At 47.8% G+C, this 21,846-nt stretch overlaps 1 protein-coding gene across 5 annotated transcripts in view; it reads right to left on the reverse strand.

The window, feature by feature from the left end:
• DIP2C (disco interacting protein 2 homolog C) overlaps nt 1-21,846 on the reverse strand; it is a 2,321,522-nt gene that overhangs the window by 203,291 nt on the left and 2,096,385 nt on the right. For all 5 annotated transcript variants that reach the window (XM_069647998.1, XM_069647999.1, XM_069647996.1 and 2 more), the window contains one exon: nt 18,973-19,034. In XM_069647998.1, the coding sequence (XP_069504099.1) occupies nt 18,973-19,034 (62 nt within the window). The remainder of the gene's footprint in view (nt 1-18,972; nt 19,035-21,846) is intronic.

A 21,846-nucleotide genomic window follows, 5' to 3' on the forward strand; every position in this document is an offset into this window, starting at 1 on the left:
GAGAGTGAAAGTTGAACCTTGAACTGTTAGTCGAAGTGGTCCTGCGGAGGTCTGTAAAGAAAGCCACACACATATGAAAGTCTTTGACATCCGAAAGCGGTCTGAGCCTGACTGAGGGAGACGTGACGTTTAATAAGCTTGGGGAAGGGGGCCCCTTGCAATTCTTGTTGAACTTTGTTGTGAAAGGTCTGAGCCCGACAGAGGGGGACCTACGTGAACCTTTTGTTGAAACATTATTTGGAAGTCTGGAAAGAGAGACTTTAACGTGGAAGGTCAAGCAGGCCTCAATCCATATTTTGGAACAGTTCTTTTGTGTGTTGAAAACCCGAGCCAGAGTGCGTCATCCTGCCTACAGAGACAGGCCTTACCCTGTGTGGTCTAACGTGGGGAGGAGAGCCGATTCGGCCACATTTATTCTTTTGAACACAGATTTTTCCTTTATATACATTTTTCCTTTGCACACTTTTTTGGGCAGGCATTAGGTTTGTGTTAGCATAGGCCATTTTGATTTGACAGACTCCAGTATTGTTTATCATTTGATGGCCGAGACTACGCCCATCTTAGTTATAGGGCAAAGTAGAAGTTTCCCAACCCCAGAAACTTCAATAAACGTTTTACAAATTGTAGCTAGTGTGTCAGTGTCATACTTGTGCAACTATTCCTCCCCTACATATTGAGTCAGGAGTGGGATGCAACTCAACTGAGACAAATTGGGGGACCCTAAAATTCCAGAAACTTAGTCAAAGAGCCTCAAACCCCTCTACTGCCACAAAAGAATACATAGGCATTGACATGTGTAGAAGAAGAGAAGCGAACATCCTTCCCGGGAAAAGAGGCATGATTCCCAAAAACTTAGTCTTAATACCCCCTGTGGGTTTTTATATAAGATTGGACTGAAAATTTGGCCTTGAAGTTTGTCTTAGATGCCCTACCAGGCGTTAAAGATCCAGACTTTCGGGGAGACACAAAGGTTCTCCTACAGAACCATGGTGAAATTCTGTTTGAAATACACTGTGGGTACACGATTGCACAGGGAATTCTTGAGAAAGCTCCATTTCCCCATTTTGAGGAAGAAAGTGAACCAGAGGAAAAGAGAGGTAGTTTAGGCTTTGGAGAGGCCAATGAGACATGTATCACTGAGGCAAAAAGAACCTACCATCCATCTCGATCTAGCCTTCGCCCAGCGAAATTATTCATTACTCGCAGAGGCTTTCTTACAAGCGATTCCCGAGGGAGAGGGACAAGAGAAGGGGAGCCCCTTTTTCTTCCAGAAACAGGGATTGCTAGATAGAAGGGAAACCTGCAGAGATGGTCCAAGTAAAACACAGTTGGCAACACCCAAAATCCATCGCAAGATCATGCTAGAAGTAACACATTCTCATTTGACAGGGGGCCATTTTCGGACAGTCTAAAACCAAAAAGTTCACATCAGTGGGAAATTCTACTGGCCAGGTAAGCCATGCTGACATAAAATGTGAAATATGCCAGAAAACCAGCTCACATATTCTCTTACCTACCTCTGAAAATAATCTTGTCTCAAAGTGGCAGCGGCCCTATGAGGTGCTAGAGCAAACAGGAATCGGTACATATAAAATAGCCCAACCTGATTGAAAGCAAAATACCCACCTCTACCATGTAAATCTCCTAAAGGAGTGGAAAGAAAATCCTTTCGCCGCCACCTCCTATACACTGTCTTATTTGGTACCCAAGGAGATAGACAACTCTGAACTTATTCCCCAAAAACTATCTAAACAGAAACAAGAAGATTTGATTGACCTTATTATGGCATTCCCCAGTGTATTCTGCAAGAAACCAGGCAGAGTACATGGTGCCTATCATATCAGAACTCCAAACGTAAAAGTGGTCCATTTGAAACCATACAGACTCCCAGAAGCACTAAAACAAATAGTAGTTGAAGAAGTTAAACAAATCCTGAAGGCAAACATTATCGAGCCCTCTTTCAAGTCCATGGTCCTCCCCCATTGTGCTGACTAAACCCGACCATTCTTGGAGGTTTTGCATAGACTTCAGGCAGTTTAACAAGAGATAGGGCAGGCATTAGGTTTTTGTTAGCATAGGCGATTTTGATTTGACAGACTCCACTAGAATTGTTTTGTTTATCGTTTGATGGCCGGGACTACTCCCATTTTAGTTAAAGGGCAAAGCAGGAGTTTTTCCAACCCGAGAAACTTCAATAAAGGTTTTACAAATTATACTACAGAGTCAGTGTCATACTTGTGATACCATGCCTCCCCTAAAAGTGGCCAGACCAGACTGCAATATTTGACAGGAAATATCCTTGACACCTGTCACAATGGCCAGAAAACAATCCTGCATTTCCCCTTCTGGGATGTGCTCCGTTGCCGCTCTTACCAGTGACCAGAAACCAAAAGAGAATTTGGCCAATGTACAAGAGGTGGTGACGCACCTGTATGCTTTCCCTATCCGGGGACAAAGATTGAAAAGTCTAGGTTCGCCATAGCAGCCTGAACCGCCAAACTCTCTGGAGAACCGTAACCAGAGGGGAACTGGCCAGGTCTTGGTACACTGCGAGGTCTGACACCCGTTTGCCCCACAGTTCCACTATGAACCCCTCTACTGCCCGAAAGAAAGGCAACAAGGTCTATTTCGTAAGACCCTAGTTCAGAATGTTGCACAGGTCATACTGCACCTTAAGCCTTGTGGGGGCAGACAGTCTTTACCATCAGGCGCTGAAAAGACACCTGTGGTTTACCAGGGGTGGCAGCAGGCACCATGTCGACCTCTGGCGAGTTGTCCAGGCTACTTGCAAGTTGGCTGTCTGGTCCACCAAGCCAACCTGTGCCTCGATAAACTGCTTTGGGAAGTCTCTCACCTCCTTTGGGTGGAAGGGCTCCAGACCAAAAAGGAAAACAATACATTCTTCATCATAAATGTCCTCCAAATGTCCTTCTTGGGAGCGGGAGGAACTCTTTAGCGACTCTGGCGCTGCTGGTGAGAGACCATATGCGGGTGGACTGACTCATTTAGACTTAACGGTGCACCCCTTTCTCGCTTTGTCCTGCGGACTCCCTGCCGGCTCCCCCAAGTGCGGTGGGATCCGTCGGCTTGGCTGAAGCCAAAGTCGTTGGCACGCGGCCTCGGAAGCGGACGGTGCTGATGCAGCAGCCACAGGTATCGGGGCTAGAGCTGCTAGAGCCAAGGCCTTGGTAAAATGGCCGAGCATTTTCAAACAGAAAGCCTCCGATTCCTCTGGAGAAGAGGATTTGGTTGGAAATGGTACCCATTAGGCTTCGTCCTCCTTGGCTGGTGTGGTGGCTCTTCATTTTAGAGGACGAAGATGAGTGATGCAGAGAAGAACAGCTGGGTAACCTCGACCTCTTGTAGTGCTCCGTTTTCTTTTTATGCTTAAGGACAAAGGACCATTCCAAGGTGCCCCGCAACCTTGAGTGGGTCCGCTTATCCACTCTCTCCTCGTCGAGAAAGGTGACCAGCTTTGCTTTGCATTCTTGAAGTGCCTTCGGGTGCACTGACTGGCACGACGCGCAGTCCTGCATACTGTGGCCTTCACCAAGGCAGTAAAGCCATACGCAGAGTGGGTTCGACACAGACATTTAGCACCTGCAAATAGTGCAGGGTTTGAACCCCAAAGACCTTCTCGGATGCAGCATCACACCGAATTCGAGAAGTGAAGCAAGACTTTCGTAAAAATGAATAATTAGCTAACAGAGGTGTTCCTAGTAGCAAGCAGTGTGTGCGGAAAAAAAGGAACCCAGGTCATGGGGTGTGGTGCCTCTGTATATTGTGATGAATCCTGCAAAGTCATCACTAATCCCCGGCCAAAAATCTCCTCCCATGTGTCCAGGGGAAGGAAGTCGTTACCCGATCCTAATCCAGGGGGTAGCATCATGAGGAAGGCTCACATGGGAGGAGGTGGCTTTCGGGATAAAGTGGTGACTCCCTTAGGAGAGACGCAGTGTTCCTCTTTCTGTGAGAATGAAGACCCTATAAACCCTAAGTTCTTGATGGCTGTCACTGCGAAAATCCTTCCCTAGCTACACTCCCAGGAAAAGTATATGAGAAACCACCTAACCAGAATGAGATTTTCCCCTTAGAAACATATGGGCCACATGTAATGTCCCATGATTTGAATGGCTCCGTCTTGGAGAAAAGTGGTAACCACAAGGTCACTGCTTATACCATTCACAGAACTGCATATACCATTCACAGAATATCTCCTGTCTCTAAAGACTTTCTGTTCAACATACAATCAAAGCAAAATGGCATTGAAAGCTCTAAAACTATTATGGATTTCAAGACTCATAATGCTTATGGGAGTGAGGCGAAGAAGAGTAGCAAAGCGAGAATGATGATTACTAATGCTGCATAGGAGACAAGCCGTGCAGTCTAGTTGTTTCAATCACAGTTGGTCACAACGTTATTTTTTCTTTTGTTTTAGTTTGCCATATAGGAACATTAGGGTAGGGACAGATAGCGGCTCATCCCATCCCAAAATATCTTTAATAAATGTGGCAAATATTAAGAAAACTACAGCTTTGTGTCCGTCTCTCATTTCTGATCCCTCAAATAATACACATGCTCCAAACGTCATTTCCGTCATTGGGCACGCAAAGGCGTTGGGGCAGAACTGGCGTGGAGCCACGCTGCACCCTCTGGCAGCGGAAATGTTTCCAAAGAGCAGCTAGCGCTAGTGCTGGGAGATAGATATCTTAGATAAGGAATCCATGGAAGGTAGGAGTCCATTAGAAGTAAGCATTCCTTACCTGTAACGATGGTCCAGATTGTGCACTCCTAGAGATATATGCTTTTGTTATAATTTCTTCCAGAAGGGGGGAGTATCTCAAACACTTATAGTAACACATGTTTTAACGGTTCACTCTAAGCACTTCTGTGATCACATACTTGCATGAAAATACATCAAAGTGGGCTTGACTGAAATGCCTCCTTTAATAAAGGAGCATAACCCCTCCTGAATAGTTGCAGCAAGCAGTGCAACCACCACTATACCTCAGCGTCTGATTTCTTCTGGAGCTTTTACATGAATCTGGCAGGATGAAGAACCAGTTTTGCAGGTAACTTTTTTTTCTCCGTTGTGGAATCTTCTCTAACCTAAAATGCTTTTAGAATTGAATACCAAGCAGTCCACCAAATGGATAGAAATGTTGAAGTTCAGAAAACCGCCTGCTGCGACTCAGAAGATAGCATAGAAGGCTTCCCCTGTAAAGCATAAATTAAAGTTACTCACCGTAGTGACTAGAGTATTCATACCCCATAGTCCCTTTTCCTCCACCCTTTTGGGCGTATCCAACAGGGGGCGGTATCGGAACCTTCGGCAGCGAAATATTGAGCTTCCCCTATACATTTAGTACACCGCATGGGGGCGTGGAAACGCCCGTCCGAGGCCCCGCCCTCTGGGGCCTCACCTCAGCCCCCTTTGAGCACATCCGACGCTAAGATACATGGCTAGACTTATACACATTAACTCTTGGCATACTAGTGGGGGAAGGTGGATGGGACATATTGAGGAAAGGGAACTATGGACTATGAGTACCCTAGTAACTACGGTGAGTAACTTTAATTACTCATACGTCCTGTCCCCTTTCCTCCATCCTTGTGGATGATTCCACCGAACAAGAAACATAGGGTGGAGCTGCGATAACCTGCCTCATAACTAGGACGAAGCAAAAAAGGTTCTTAACAACCGCCTGACCAAACGCAGTATCGCGCCTGGAGCTGGTGTCCAGCGAGTAGTGCTTACAGAAGGTTGACGGAGTAGCCCAAGTAGCTGCCTTGCTAATGACATCCCAAGAAATGTCTGTGAAACGCAACGGCCGTAGCCTTGGCTCTGACCGCAGGAGGATGAATCCCCTTCAACATGTTTACCCATGGCCGTAAATGCCTTTGAAATGGCCTGAACTATCCAATGGGCGATGGAAGCCTTATAAGCCCGAGAGGAGGAGCACCCAATAGTCAAACAATGCCACAGACTTCCTGAAGGATTTAGTCAGAGAGATAAAACTTGAGGACCCTCCTGAGGTCCAAGGAATGCAGGGCTCTCTCTGCCTTTGACTGAGGTCTCGGGAAGAACACCGGCAGGCAGATCTCTTGCTTCAGATGAAATGGAGACCACCTTGGGCAAGAAATGTGGGTGAGTGCACAAGATGACCTTGTCGTTGTGAAACTTAGTGAATGGCTCACACGAAGACAACGCCTGCAGCTCACTAACCCTGTGCGCAGAGGCGAGAGTCACCAATAAAACAGTCTTTAGCGTCACCAAGTGGATGTCCACAGAAGTCATCAGCTCGAAAGGCTTGCGTAGCAAAGCTGCAAGAACCACATTGAGGTCCCAGAACGGAAGAGGCCTATGCACCGGAGGAAAAAGCCTAGACAACCCCTCAAGGTGGGCCTTAACCACAGGAATGGCTGCCGAAAACACATGCTCAGGGGGATTCTTGTAAGCCCTGATGGCTGCCAAATAGGTGCAGCAGGTATCCACCTGTACTCCAGATTGAGCCAGGTGCGCTGAAAAGCCAGTACGTCATCCAGAGAACAGGAGACGGTGTCCAGGCCCTTTTCGCGAGCCCAATGGCAGAACCTAGTCCATTTGCCTTTATACTGGGACCAAGTCGAAGGCCTCTTGGCCGGCTGAATGATGATCCAGCTGTCATCTGAAAATTGAGCACGCTGAAGCCTCAGCTGATCAGGAACCAGGCCACCAGGGCCAGTTTGACCGGGTCTGGATATTCCACTGCTGCGTCAGGAAGCCCCTGCTGGGGATCGGAAGATGTGGAAGCACGCCTGCAGCAGATCCAAAAACTAGGGTCCCGAAGGACAGTGTGGGGCGACCAGGACGAGGCCGCAACCCATGGAGGCCCGGAACTTGCAGAGAGTCCGTTGCAGCAGAGGGGTGGGCGGGAACACAACACCTGCGGTCATGCCAACAGATCTGTAAAGCGTCTCCCAGAGACACCCCCCCCCCCAGACCCTGAACTGCCCATAAAGCAAACTGGGAGCACTTGGCATTCCGAGGGGATGCAAACAAATTAGGCATTGCGAACCCCCAATGCTGGAACAGGGGCAACAAGGAGTTGTTGTGCAACTCCCACTCGTAGGTGTTGAACCCAAAACGACTCAATTGGTCTGCTTCTGCATTGCTGTCCCCTGGGAGGTGGACATCCAAGATCCAAAAACCCTCCATCAGGGCCTATTCCCAGATCAAAACCGCCTCCAAGCAGAGGAGGGGGAACGGGTGCCACCCTGCTTGTTCAGGTAAACATCCTAGTAGAGTTGTGCCTCCTGACCAGAACAGACTTGTCTCTGATGAGGGGCAAAAATGCCTTGAGGACCAGGCAAATGCTCTGAGCTCGAGCAAATTACTATGCAGAAGGGCTTCCGTCCAGGACCATGCTCCATGAATCACATAGGTCTCCAGAGTAGCCTCCGAGCCCGAAAGAGGGAGGAGTCCGTGGTCACCACCAGCGTAGGGTCTGGTCGGGTGAAAGGGGCTCCCATGGAGACATTGTCCTCCACCGGCCACCAGCGAAGATCGGGCAGGAGGAGCAGTGGTTTGGAATCCTGTCTGACTGAGACCCTGTCTCCTTATCCTAATGGACCGTAGGCTGGAGCTCGAGGCGCTTCATCTTGAGGTGGGCGTGCTGTACAGTGAGCACGCAGGAGGCCATCAGGCCCAGAATGGGCTGGAATCACCATGCCGAGGTGGTGGAGTTGGCCAGAAAATATCCCACCACCCTGCAGAGGGACATAAGCCTTTTGGGCATGGAGAACACCCGTTGAACTGTAGTGTTCCAACGTACCTCCAGGAAGAACAGTTCCTGAGATGGGCATAACTGTGATTTACTCTGGTTGAGGGAAAACCCCAGCAGATGAAGAGTATCTGCCAATCTCTGGCAGGAGTGCACCACCCCTTCGGGCCCCCCCCCCCTCTCACCAACCAGTTGTCTAGATAAGGGTATAGATGATGGCTCTCCAAGCCGAGAATGGCCGCTACTGCATTCATCAACTTTGTGAAGACACAAGGGGCTGGGTTCAGGCCCAAGGGAAGCACCTTGTACTGGAAGTGGTACGACAAAATAATGAACCGCAGAAACTTTGGATGCAGTTGATATATGGGTACATGCAAGCATGCATCCTTGAGGTCCAGGGAACACATGCAGGCCACTGCAAACAGAGACTCGGGTATGTGCGCAGGGGTTATCATCTTGAAGCGTTTCAGCGGTAAAGACAGATTTAGAAATGACAGGTCCAGGGCGACCCTCAGGCAAGCCTGGTTGTTCTTGGGTACCGCAAAAATCCTGGAATAGTAACCGAAGCCCCTATCTACAAGAGGAACCGGTTCGCCTGCATCTCCCAGAGCGAAAGGACCTCCCCGCAAAAGAGCCGGGGACCCGATCTGGCGAAGAGGATGGTAGAGGCAAACGAAGAGAAAGACTGAAGGCCGTGGAGAATACAGATAGGATCCACGGGTTGCTGAAAAGACGCTGTGTTCCCCGACCTTGACGTCACTGCTTCTTGGCATCAGAAGCGGGGGCAGAGAAGGGGGAGCAGAAAAACCTGTGCAACGTCCTCTGCTGCTTCCTCCTGTTGTTGCTGGGTGACCTGTCAGGCCTCTGTGTACCGCAGTCTCAGAATCCCTTGAAGGTGCAAGTTTTCAACTTGGTCCTACCCTGGGATTGAGGGAAGGATTTCTGACCTGGTTTTGTCAGGATGGCCAAGGACTTGTCGGTTTGAGTGGAGGTTTTCTTCTTTGTTAATTAGTCATCAGTGGACGAATGAGCAGTATCGAGGATTTGCTGCTGCACATCAGATGAAAAATTTGTGGCGTGCATCCATGCCATCCTTCTCATCTCGACCCCAAGGCACAACCCTCTGCTGGCTGTGTCGATGTGGGTGGCCGAGGATTGCATGAGGTCATGCGCAATGGCCCGGGCATCTGCCAGACCGACCTTGAAGGAGGCTTGCTTGTCCGAAGGGAGAGAAAATTCCCCGAGTTTCCTCCACAGATTCTGCTTAGCCGCAACCAAGGGGGCATCCACGCTGGCCTGCCGTAAATGTAGTTCTGAGATGGAGTAACAGCGCTTTACCAAGGACTCAATGACCTTTTCCTCCTTGGAGAGGCAACTGGAGGCGGCTCCCATGGAGGAAGAAGACAATGGTTTAGAATACGAGGCCACAGCCACAACAGAGGAATGGGGCAGCGAGTGGAAGTCCAGGAGGATTGGCTTCCCATCCGTCAGCCTAAACCTGCTGTCCAACTTCTTGTTCATCTGGGCATTGTCCCTAGGTTTCTCCAAGACCTTCCGTGTCACCTGCAGGACATCCTTCTGGAGGGGAATTGAATAGATTGCCACAGCTGTTAACAATTTGTGACAGGAGGTGTAAAGGGAGAAGGCATTCCTTATTGTAATAAATGTTTCAGGACGGCTCTTCCAACCCTTTTCCTTGTCCCTCCATGCAGTATCACTTGACTAAGGTGTGCGGAACTGTCCAGGTGGCCGTGCAGCATATGTGCGACAGGGGAACCCCGGCCAATAGAGTTGCCGAAGACCCCAATGCCCTAGTGGAATGAGCACAAATGGGTCCTTGCAGTGGTCGCTTGGCTTGGCGTGCACCGTGGAAATTGCGGTGGAAACCCATCTGGCAACACCTTGCTTTGAAACCGGCTGACCTTTGTTAGGAGGACCGAAAGCTACAAACAGTTGAGATGTTTGTCGAAAGTTTTTTGTTCTGTCTATGTAGAACTTCAGGACAGTGCATGTAGTTCTGACACCCGTCGGAAGGACGTGATTGCTACTAGAAAAGCAGTCTTCCCTGACACAAACTCATGTCAGCAGTAGACATGGGCTCGAATGGGGCTTTCATGAAGGCTGACAGCACAGTGTTTAATCTCCACTAGGGTGGTAGTTTCTTTTGAGGGGGATACGAGCGGAATAGACCACTCATGAATTGCTTAACGATGCAGGTTCCGAAAATGGGAGCTTTTCCTTGCTGCACTTTGATGGATGAGTGAGGCAAACCATCTTTTGCTAATCGTAGAAGGTATAGTAGGATTTGGTGAGGTCCCACGTCTAGCGGATCTAATTGTTGTTGGGAGCACTAAGTGCAAAACCGATTCCACTTGTACACATAAGACTGTACTCCGCTTTGGCAGCCTTTAGGATGTTTCTGCATTCTTGCGTAAGTGGGACATGTCCGGACTCGAAGTCAGGAGCTAAGCCTTTAAGTTGAGTACCGCTGGGTTGTGGTCACCAGTTCGTTGCACATAGTGAACAGGTTGGGATCTTGACCCAGAAGGATTGGACGGCCCTGGGACAGCTGAAGAAGTTTTGAGAATCACGGTTGTCTCACCCATGTCAGGAAGGCATAGTGGAGAGGGAAAGTCCAGTCCACTAGAAATGTGTCCCCCCAGTGCACCTTTTGCTGGGCGTTCCCTCGAGCAAAATTGTTTGCACTTCCTGTTGGACTCCATTGCAAACGGGTCCACTGCTGGGGTACCCAAAAGAAAAGACCTCTTCCAGGACTTCCTACCACACTTCCCACTCGTGTGAGACTGTGCTCTGCCTGCTCTGAGATTCCGCCAAACTGTTCTCTGTCCCCGCCAGATGAACTGCCAAATCTGGGATCTGATTCTCCAGTAACCAGAACCACAGCTGCATCGCCTCTGTGCAGAGGGGATGGGAGTGCACGCCACCTTGTTTGCTCAGGTAGTGCATGGCCACCGTGTTGTCCATGAGAATCATGACATCCTTCCACTTGAGGGATGGGACGAAGGCCCTCAGGGCTAGCTTGATGGCTCGCAACTCCAGCTTGATAGCTTGATCATGTGCCACCTGGCTTCTGTCGTTGACCAAAGGCTGTTCACCTCCAAGTCCTTGCAGTGAACGCCCCAACCCTTCATAGACGCATCTGTGACCACTCGGGTCTGAGGCCAAGTAGGCCAAAAGGGTTTCCCTGCCATAAGATTGCTACAGTTGACCCATCAATCGAGGTCGAGGACCACTTGGTTGGACACCCAGAGAGGATCCGTGAGCGCTCCCAGGTACTGTGACCACTGCTGTCGGCTCTCTCTTCGGCGGTGAACGGGGGGGGGGAGCCTTCCCTATCCGAGTATCTAGGTCTGCTCCAATGAACTGGAGCTTTTGGACTGGTGTTAGATGAGACTTCTTCAAGTTCAGGGAGAAGCCCAGCTTGTGCAGTAGTAGAGAAGTGTACTCCAGACGAGATAAGACTTGATCTGCTGACTTCCAGGTATGGAAATACATGGACCTCGGATCTCCTGAGGTGAGCCGCGACTACCGTGGCCGAAGACCCTTGGAGCGGAGGTAAACCCAAAAGGGCAGCACTTTGAACTGGTAATGCTGGTCACCTATGAGGAACCTTAGGAACTTCCTATGCTTTGGTGCATCGGCACATGGAAATCAGCATCCTGTAGGTCTATTGGCACCGGCCAGTTCTGAAGTATGAGAACCAACCTGAATTTTTCCTTCTTCAGGAACGTGTTTAAGGCCCTGAGGTCAAGGATGGGACGGAGACTTCCTCCCTTCTTGGGCACCGGGAAATACCAGCCCGACCATCTCTGAGCGGGACGTACCTCTTCCACGGCACCCTTCGACAACCGGGCTCTCAGCTTTTCCTGGCGTTCCTGTCCCGGTTGGATTGGAGGCGGTTTGTCCTGTGGCTTTCTTAAAAAGGGCAGACAATAGTCCCACCAAATCATTTGCAGGGCCAAGGCATCAGAGGTAATCTCCTGCCACTGAGGCCAATGTCCTGCCAACCTACACCAACCGGTAATTCATGAGAGGTGAAATCAAGCCCGCTTAGAGGGTGGAGCTGCCCCGGCGTTGCCTGTGGCCTCTAGAAGACCCTCTGCCCATTCCGGAACACAAGAAACTCCTCTGCCTGCCTTGCCGGAGCTGCTGCTTACTGCCATAGGCTACATAGCATCTATAGCCTCTGCCTCTTGAGGCAAAGCTAAAGGCAGGCTTGGCTGGCTGCGCAGTTAGGCCCAGTGACTTTGCAGCGATTTTTGACTCTCTGAATGTTTCTAAAGAGTTGTCAGCTTTTTGCCCAAAAAGCATATCTCCCTCAAAGGGCATGTCTAGCAGCCTGTTCTGGACATTTGAGGAGAATCCAGAGGTTTTTAAGTAGGTCTGTTTTCTCATTACTACTGCCGATCTCATTAACCGGCCAATTCAGTCAGCCACCTCCAGGCCTGTTTGTAACGACTGCTTGGCCACCTCCTTTCCATCCTCCACCAGCCGTATAAAACCATCCCGCATTTCCCCTGGATGTATTGAGTGGCTTGTTCCATAGCCTTCCACAGATCAAATGAAAATTTGGCAAAGCCGCATGCCACATTAGTGGCCTTTAAGGCAATACTGCCCGGGGTAAAAACCTTTTTAGCCATGGCGTCAAGTTTTTTACCCTCTCTATCTAGAGGAAGATTGGACGTATAGCTGCAGGTCTGGTGGTGATAGTGGCAGCTTGCACTATCAACCTTTCTGGTGAAGGGTGTGAGGAGAGGAAAGAAGGATCTCCTCTAGCCGGCCTATATTTTCCTGTGCAATTGGAGCTTACGGGAGGCATTGTGCATGGGTGTTGCCATAAGGAGGCTAGGGGTTCAGCTATAGCCAAATTTAAAGGCATATTATGCTCGACTGCTGGACCTTCGCCCAGAATATTAGTGAGGTCATACCCCTGAAAGGGTGCAGCAGAAATGTTCAAGCCAAGGTCATCTACCACTGTTTCCACTAAAGCCCTGAATTTAGCATGAGTATGCTTGTAAGGTTGGCTTTGTTGGAACTCAAGATCTGGGGATGTGTCCAGTCCACTTGCATCTTGTAAACCTTGGGCTAAGGTTAATAAATTGGCCTGGGCGTCGAATAAAGGAACTCCGCCAGAGCCAGAATAAATTGGGTCAATATCCCCTTGGTCGTCAGACTGGTTGACGTAGATTGATTGCATCGACTTGAAGAATCCTGTCCTCAATAACGGGATAAAAGATCCGTTGTTGATAGTCGGCATCGAAGGTGTTGACGTTGGGATGGTTATCAGTGCCGAAGAAATGACTTTCGTCGCCAAGAAAGGCTTCGCCAACAAATGCACGTTGTAGGTAGTGTTTTGAAGGACAACCGTCAATGGTTTTTGCACCTCTGTTGGCGTCGAGCCCGAAGGCTTTGTCGATGGAGTCAACGGACCAGCTAGCATGGGGTTGAGAGCACTGAGCGCCACTTTCACTGCTAAGGCTCGCTGGTCAGGGAGGGGGAGACCACACCGACAGCAGCCTGCTGTTTAAACATTTCCAGCATTTCAGGCTTTCCCACTCTTTCCGATTGGTAGTCCCTTACTGGAGTCGCATCGGTGGTGGCGCTGCTTCTTCATCCGCGAAGACGAAGAAGAATGGCTTCAACAGTAGGACCGCTTCTTAGTTTTCTTACAATGCTTATCTATCCCCTTCTCTGAGGTGGGCTCCTCCGTATCAGACTCTGAAGACCGAACGAGCGACCGCACCGGAGATTTCGATGGTCGGCCAAAAGCCAGTTTCCCGCTCTCTCAAGTAGGGATTTCAGCTGCATTTCAGAGGACAACGCGCAGGCCTCTGTCATGACTCGCACCCAAGCACCACAGACAGATGCTGTGGGGGTCGGACACCGACATTTTGGCATTGCAATCGGTGCATCGTTTGAAGCCTGATATCTGGTGAGTAGACATCGCGGTCAAGGTTTTAAAGAAAAGAAAGAAAAAAGAAATCTAGGAAACTCAATGTCGTGTTTCTGATGCAGCGTGCAAGCGCGTGGAAAAAAGGAACTGAAGCATGGGGCGTAGTGACATGGTATTTAAACAACATCTGACATCACGTCTAGAGACAACGATCGAGCACCCAGCAAGACGAGATGATGATCAACTGCTGAGTCTGCCAGCTGTTCTCCAGAAACATTTCAGCCACCAGGGGTCATAGTGTGGCTACGTTAATGCCTCTATGCAGTGGACATGACATCGGGGGTTAGTATAAATAGCGACACTGCACCCCGTGACCTTAGTTTCACCCTTTTTCCCTAGCACTCTGAAGTTGAGGCACAGTGGAACCGATGGTGTACTAGCTTTCCGCAAAGAGAGGCAGGTAGGGAGGGTGTGAAGAATCCGTGGGAGGAAGATCCATCAAAAAGAACATAACAGAGAGGTAAGTTGTTCTTCTAATTGATTCTTTCCTCCCACGGATTCCTCATCTATTATAGACTCTCAAAGCAGTACATAATCTGGAGGAGGGAAGAAGGAATACCACCACCTAAACCAGAAAACTATGGAGGTCTGCCCTCCCAAAATGGGCATCCTGGCCCCGCAAGGGAGTCCAAAGGCACCCGCGTAGCCACCTGGCAAATGTCCAAGACAGGGACTCCCCTCTGCAATGCAGAAGTGGCAGCCATTCCTCTGGTAGAATAAACTCTGAGACCCTCAGGCACATCATTCCCAGCCAGATTGTAGCATTTCAAAATGCAGAGAATGATCCATCTTGACAGGGTCTGTTTGGTCACAGCCGTGCCAGGATGCGCACCGCCGTAACCAATGAAAAGCAGGTCATCTTTCCTAGCCGCTTTGGTATGAAGGACAGAGAACTTAAGGGCCCATACCGGGTCCAGCTGATGTAATCGTTCCTCTGCCTTGGAAGGATGAGGCAGAAGAAAAAACTCAGTAAATTGGATCTTCTGAGAGAGAGGGTAATCCGAGACTACTTTCGGCAGAAAAGAGGGTCTCACTCTCAACGCCCACTTCTCTTTCGACAAGAGCAAATAAGGAGGTAAAATAGACAACCCCTGGAGCTCACTCACCCGTCTAGCGAACGTGATGGCCACCATCTAAATCCCTTTTAAGCTGAGTAACCTAATAGAATAGGAATGTAGGGGCTCAAACGGAGCATCCATAAGAAACGTTAAAACTAAATTCAAATCCCATGCCTGAACCACAGACAGGGAGGACACTGTTAGACAAACCCCGCAAGAACTGCAGAACAGTGGGGATTGTGAAAAACAAGCCCTGCTCCGGTGCCCTCTTGAACACAAAAATAGCAGTGAGGAAAACCTTTACTGTGCTAAACTTCAGGCCCGCTAGGGTCAAAGAAAGCAGAACATCCAACACAGGGAATAAAGGGCAGGATAAAGGATCCAGGTCCCTCTCCCAGGACCAATTCGAAAATGTATGCCACATGCAGGCATAAATGGATTTTGTTGAGGGCCTTTGAGCTGACAGTAGCACATCGAGTGCATTGTCCGACATGTCCCACTCCTTCTACCTCAACCTCTCAGTAGCCAAGCATGTTCAGGCTGCTGAGGTTTGGATGGAGGACCCACCCCTCCGAGTAGGAGAGCAAGTCGACTCACCTCAGAAGGCACCAGAGAGGGCAGATGGACAAGTCTAGAAAAACCAGATACAACTTTCTCTGGGCGCAGTGCGGAGCAATCAGGATCATTGTGGTTCCGGTCAGGCGCAATCTCCTGAGAACCAGCAGAATGACAGGGATTGCTGGGAATGCATAAAGCAGGTTGAAAGTCCGCTTTACCGTCAGTGCGTCCCCCACGAGGAAATTCCCGGGAGCAGAATAACTCACACTTCCTGTTGACACTGGAAGCAAAGAGGCCCACTTGAGGAGTCCCCAAAAAGAAGAAAATCTCCTCCAGAGCTTTCCGGTAGAGCTCCCATTCATGGGAGGCTGAAGTCTGCCTGCTCCACACATCTGCCGTAATATTCTCTCTTCCGGTCAGATAACCCACTGTCAGAGAAACACTGTTCCAGAACTCAGAACCACAGTTGCAGTGCTTCTCTGAACAGCAAGTTGATGTGTTACCAAGACTCAGCAGGAGACCACAGTCCGCTCACAGTCAGGTCTGAAAGATGAGTACCCCAACCAGTCAGAGCCCACCCTTGCCTGGGGCCAAGTTGACGAAATATTGCGCCTGTCAGCAAGTTGTCTCGCACGGCCCACCACGCAAGATCCTGAGCCACCTGCTCTGAGACCTGCAAAAGGTCTAACATGTGGTCCTGAAACTGACCATTGGCAATGGAGAAGCCACTGAAACGATTTCAGGTGCAGCCTCGTCACCGGCATCACTACGATGCAGGAGGCCAGGAGGCCCAGATGGCACAGGAAATCAGAGGCAGGCATGTTCCTGGGATTTGAGGACATTGACCACCTGAAAGATGTTGGTTACTTGGTCCTCAGATGGGAAAGCCCTGCCCAGGCAAGGGTCCAATATTGCTCCGATAAATCAGAGGGATTGGGATGGAAACCTGAGACTTTTTGAAGTTCAGGGAAAACCCCAGGTTGTGCAATAGTATTCATGTGCAAGGTAGATGCTCCGACACTAGATCTGGTGAGTGAGCTTGGCCGAGCCAGTCGTCCAAGTAGGGAAAGACATGAATGCCCTCACTCCTGAGTCGAGCCGGCAGTTCGATCACTCTCTTTGAAAGAAGCGGGCGGACCTCCTCTAGAAGGATGGGGTCCGGAGACAAGGCAATGGCCTGAGGAGCGTGGTCTAGAGGACTCTGTATGAACAGGAGTCAATATCCTTGCTGAATGACCTGCAAGACCCAAGCGTCGGACATGGTCCTTGACCATTCCGAGCTGAACAGGGAAAGTCTCTGTCTCACCGGCAGAGGAGAACGTAGCCAGAGCGTGAAAAGCATTCACCATGCGTAGAGTAAGACTGCCAGATGAAAAAACCTTCTTGCACCAGGCATCAAGTCTCTTGCTCTCCCTGTCAGGGGGAGGGAAGGAAAAGTGGAGGTCTTCAGGTTGGCCATCGCAGCCTGAAGCACCAAGATTTCTGAAGAGGCATGCGAGGACAAAAATGCCAGATCTGATGGGGCAGGCCGGAGTTTCCTTGGCAGTTCTCTGTCCACCACCGTAGCAGAAGTATGATTTTCACACACTTGCAGCAGAGGTGCATCAGCTGCCACACTGATGGGCAGCAGTGTTTCCTTCTTGGGACATCATCCAAAACATCACAAAGTGCATATTGGATTTTGGTTCTAGATGAAGCAGAAAGCCCATTGCCTCTTAGCATACGTTCCCTCTAAAATATTAATTATTGAGCATGACATTAGCAGTCTCTTGGACACAGCCACTTTGTAACATCTGTAAGAAACAATTAAAGGTGTCCCCAACTCTTTGACCCCTGACCATGAAGGGGAGTCTGAGGTTAACGATACAGCCAGCAACGGGCCGCAACTAGGAGCTGATTTCCTTTTATACTGCTCCTGCTATTAAAGAGTCTGGAAAAGTAGAGAGGGTGCATATATTTCCTAAATGTAAAAACATTGAAATTAAACTATGGTGTACCTGGATAGTTTTAGGGGGTCAGCTTGTATGGGATGGACTGAAGAGACAGGTAAATGCTTTTATTTGCCATTAAAGCATTAGACAAGTTTTCCAGTCATTTAATTTCTGTAATTTAAAGAACACCTGGTGTCATCCTACATTTGCTGTTAGAAGGCTTCTCAGCATTCTCCATCATTCCCATAATGGCATCAGAGCGATTAGAGGCCATACTCCTGGTTATTATTTAGAAGACTGTTATAGAACTGCAGCTGAGGACCGCCATATCCCTCTTGCCTGTTCTTTTGACGCTTACGATGTAATGTAAAGTGTTCCTATACAGCGCACATTTGGCAGTTTTAAAGCCCTCTAGTCGTAAACCCTGGCATTTGGCTGGTTATACGATTTCACTTTAAAGACAAGTGCTGGAAAAGCTGATAGGGATGTAAGGTCACATTTGGAGAAGGCAGAGGATAACCACCATCATGAAAACTCACTCACTCACTCACTCTCTATCCTGCCCAAGCAACACTTAGTATGATGAGCTAGATGAGCAAAGAGTTGTGTCTACCAATGTGTGACAAGCAGTTGTACTTCAACTTGCTAGCCAAACTATTGGGAGACTGTCCACCTTGGTCAGAGCCAGGCCTACACTGTGCATGAATGAAAAGAGCGTTAGTACATGAACCAGGTTGTTTGTGGGCCCTCATGAGCCAAAACGCAGGGCTTACCGCTTGGTATGGTTTACTGCTGATCTTGTGTTTCATCCTGTTGTGCCATTTCCCTTCGCTGTTCATTCTGTTCCTTTTCCTATGGCCTTCCCTTCCTTGGATCTCCAGTCTCGATCTGCCTAACGATATCCTCGCCGCTCCTTCTTGTCCTGCTACAGCCGTCAGCCTCACTCATCCTTTTCACGCCTGTTCTCTTCTTATGTTGCCTCACTACTGGTCATCATGCCGGTTGGCTCTCTCTGTCACTTTCTCCTCTTAATAAACCATGACAAAACTTCTTCACAGTACTTATTCTAGGATAATAATAGCAATGAACACCTTGGAATAGTGTTTACCAGCTGATCATGGCGGCAGGCCTTCAGCTTGGGCCCCTGGCTGTTATCTGCCAATAGAACCAGCATCCTCAGTGCTTAATGCTTACTTCATACATGTCTGGGAATATTAGATGAATGCTATTGTGACAGGTTTGTGTAGCGCCCGCACACAGGGGCTATGTAGTGAAATCCTGCACCACCAAGAATAAAGATTCCAGATTGCCCCTTTGCTGATGTTGGATTGGATTTTGAGACAGATTGTCCCATCATTCAATATACAACCCCTTTAGTGTAACTTCCCTTTTCTACTGTCTACCATAGCTTGTGTTACGAGAAATGCCATTTTCCAGTCTTTAGCCTTCACAAGCTTATAAAGGCACCTAACTAATACAGTATAATGTGTAAGAGTGAATCCGAATGGAGAAAGAGAAGGAAAACATGCATTTATCCAACCCAGCAAGATCAAGGAAATGCAATCAGAGGTATACCCATCAGCCTATTAATCCTTTTAACATAAACAATTAGTGAACCGAAATCATCACTTAGTACATCGTCACATTTTTCATATTAAGCCACCAATGAATTACAGTATTTATTTTACCTGTCATGCCTCAACGCTCTCATATCGACAAACACAGTAGTTGGATCTGGACCGGATGTCCCCTATAAAAAAGGGTATTGTAATTAAGCCGCTAATTTCTAATGTTAAAAAAAGTTACATGCATTCAAAATCACAAACAGTGACGCTAATAACTATCACGCATTACATATTGTAAAATCTCACTTATAATACAATAGTGCTGCAATACAATACAAGCAGAGCATCCTTTGACAGTGCATGGGCCCAAAAGGCAGAATTGCATTTAGAATCCAGCATAAGATATTTCAAAGACCCAACATGTCAAATTAAATAAGTGCGCTCTAACAAACTGCATACCTGAAAAAGGAAATACAGACGTGGGATATTTCCAGTAAAAACACAGGAGGCTGCTCATGTTCCAACAAGCTGCTTTATCAAGAAAACAATTTGTTGAGCATTTTCATTCATGCAGTGCAGCAAACACAGCACCATCGGACATGACTGGAACCTGTGTCCAGTGAGCAATCATTGATTTCAGAGGCAGACTTCAATCAAGGAACAACATCAAAGCTGGTCAAGCCTGCAGCCGCAAAGGCTAAACATGCAATGTGCTACAACATACAAGTCGAAATAAAAAAAATAAAAAGATTTGTACATAAAAACCATGGATTTCCATTAACAATCAACTAATCCTGCTTATACTCCAAGTACTGTCAATTACTGTGTCTCAAAAAGTAAAATAAGCTTGGCTATAATTATTATCATTCATTATAACAACTTGTTTCTTATAGGAAATATACTGCTTTGGGTACTTAAAAGTAGAAGAGCACAGGGGTGCAGGTTTACTACTGCAGAACAAATCGAAAGTGAAATCCATCAGGGACTGAAAATTATGCTTTTGAGACCCTATTCTGCAACAGCAATCACAATCCACATTTATCACCCATAAGAGTGATAAACGACTAGCATCACTTAGTTTTCGGTACACCCCAACATTAAAAGTCAATATACCAACACCAGGAAATACCAGTGAACACTAAAGTGCGTGCATGTTAACCTCAAAACAAGAAGCTTTGAACCACACAGTGCAAGATAAATTAGATATTATACAGATATTAGTATTGAAGTGTACTTCAGCCATAAACTTAGCAGTGTAACAGACTAGTGTTGAAGGGAGAATTACATAAAGATACGATTGAAGGTACTTAGAACAACTAGAAACCAATGAACCCTTAGTCCTAGAGGTTGAATGCATGGAGCACTACAAAGTAGGGAGTAGTAAGGGTACGTCTCTAAACTGTAAAGTGTTCCTCGGCATAGCAGCACCCCCCCACCCCATTTCATAGACACCACGCCTTGAACTACAGCCACCCACCTCAGTGCATGAGCAAGGTTATTTTTACACCGACCGGCAGAGATGGGTTGTCGAACAAGTATGCTGCTGCATACTGGACATGACACACTGGGTATAATGTGCACCTTCTATTTTGGGTCCACAGTTAAGTGCAACAACAAAGGTGGCCATAACGACTTTGAAAGGGAAAAAAAAGTAAGTGACAAGGAGGTAGTGTAGAATCTGCAATAATGAAAAGTTATCTATATACTATCAGATTAATATATAATTACTGAATAACTGCTGTGATGGCAGGGCACCTATGAAAACAAAGAAACAAAGCAATAATACAACTAATCCTTGGTTCTCAGATTCTTAAAAGAATGAAAACGGAATTACCAAAGAAAATAAATAATTTAGCTGTAAATTAAGGATTCACTTTCTCGCCAAAATGGCAAAGAGACAGTGGCATTATATTAAAAAAGGAATCCCAGTTCCTTCAAAAATCGATCTAGGGATTTATTTGCTTCATTAAGAACCTTTTCTCACCTACATGTGCCTCATTTAACTTACCTCAGTCTTATACTCTGGCCAATTAGTTCAATGCTTTTTTCAGCGATAAGGTTACTTCCGTTCGTGTGACCATCGACTCACAAATTACTACTGGAGCAACCCACTTTTTGACACAGGAATGCTCAACAGTATCCACCGCCATGTCGCCTGGCTTTTCCTTCCTATTGGTAGACCCGGGGGATATTGAAGGTCTGATTAGTAAATTGAAACCTACAAATCATGACTATGATCCGATCGCAGCCTACCTCGCAGTGCAACATGCCCCATTTCTTAAATTCTTCCGGACTGATTTTGTGAACGCTTCCTTAGGTCATGAAATGGTACCTCAAGAACTAAAGAGATCGGTTCGTACGCCTTTACTGAAGAAACCGACTCTGGACCATCAGGTGTTGGAAAATTATCAACCATTGCGGGCCTGCCACGGACTACAAAGATCCTGAAAAAGGTAGTCACCATACAGCTACAAAACTATCTGTAAGAAAATACCATTTTGGATATCTTCCAGTCGGGTTTCAGACCCGGTTATGACACAGACTGCTTTGGTGACCGTGTGGGCCGATATTCTAAGGGCCGCTGACGAAGGTGAACTGAGCATGTTGTTCAAGCTCGATTTGTCGGCGGCCTTTAACACAGTCCAATTTGGTTTACTGCTGACTAGACTTTGAGGTTGCCCAGGTGCGTTAAAATGTTTTTCTTCCTTTCTAGAGCACAGCGCCGAAGTAGTCAAACTTGGAGGATTTTATTCAAACGACCTCCCAGTCTTATGTGGAGTACCACCGGTGCCATAGATGTCCCTGATACTGTTCAATGTCTACCTAAGACCTTTGATGGACATTTTCTCCAGGTATGATTTAAAATATAATTCCTATGCAGACAATACACAGATCTATGTCATATTAAAATCCTCTGCGGAAGCAACAGATCGTGTTTTAGCATGTGCTAATGCTATCAAAGACAGGTTGATTGGAAGGAAGCTTCAGCTTAAACCC

The sequence above is a fragment of the Ambystoma mexicanum genome, chromosome 2q (genome assembly GCF_040938575.1).
Source record: "Ambystoma mexicanum isolate Mex_15411 chromosome 2q, UKY_AmexF1_1, whole genome shotgun sequence".
NCBI lineage: Eukaryota > Metazoa > Chordata > Amphibia > Caudata > Ambystomatidae > Ambystoma > Ambystoma mexicanum.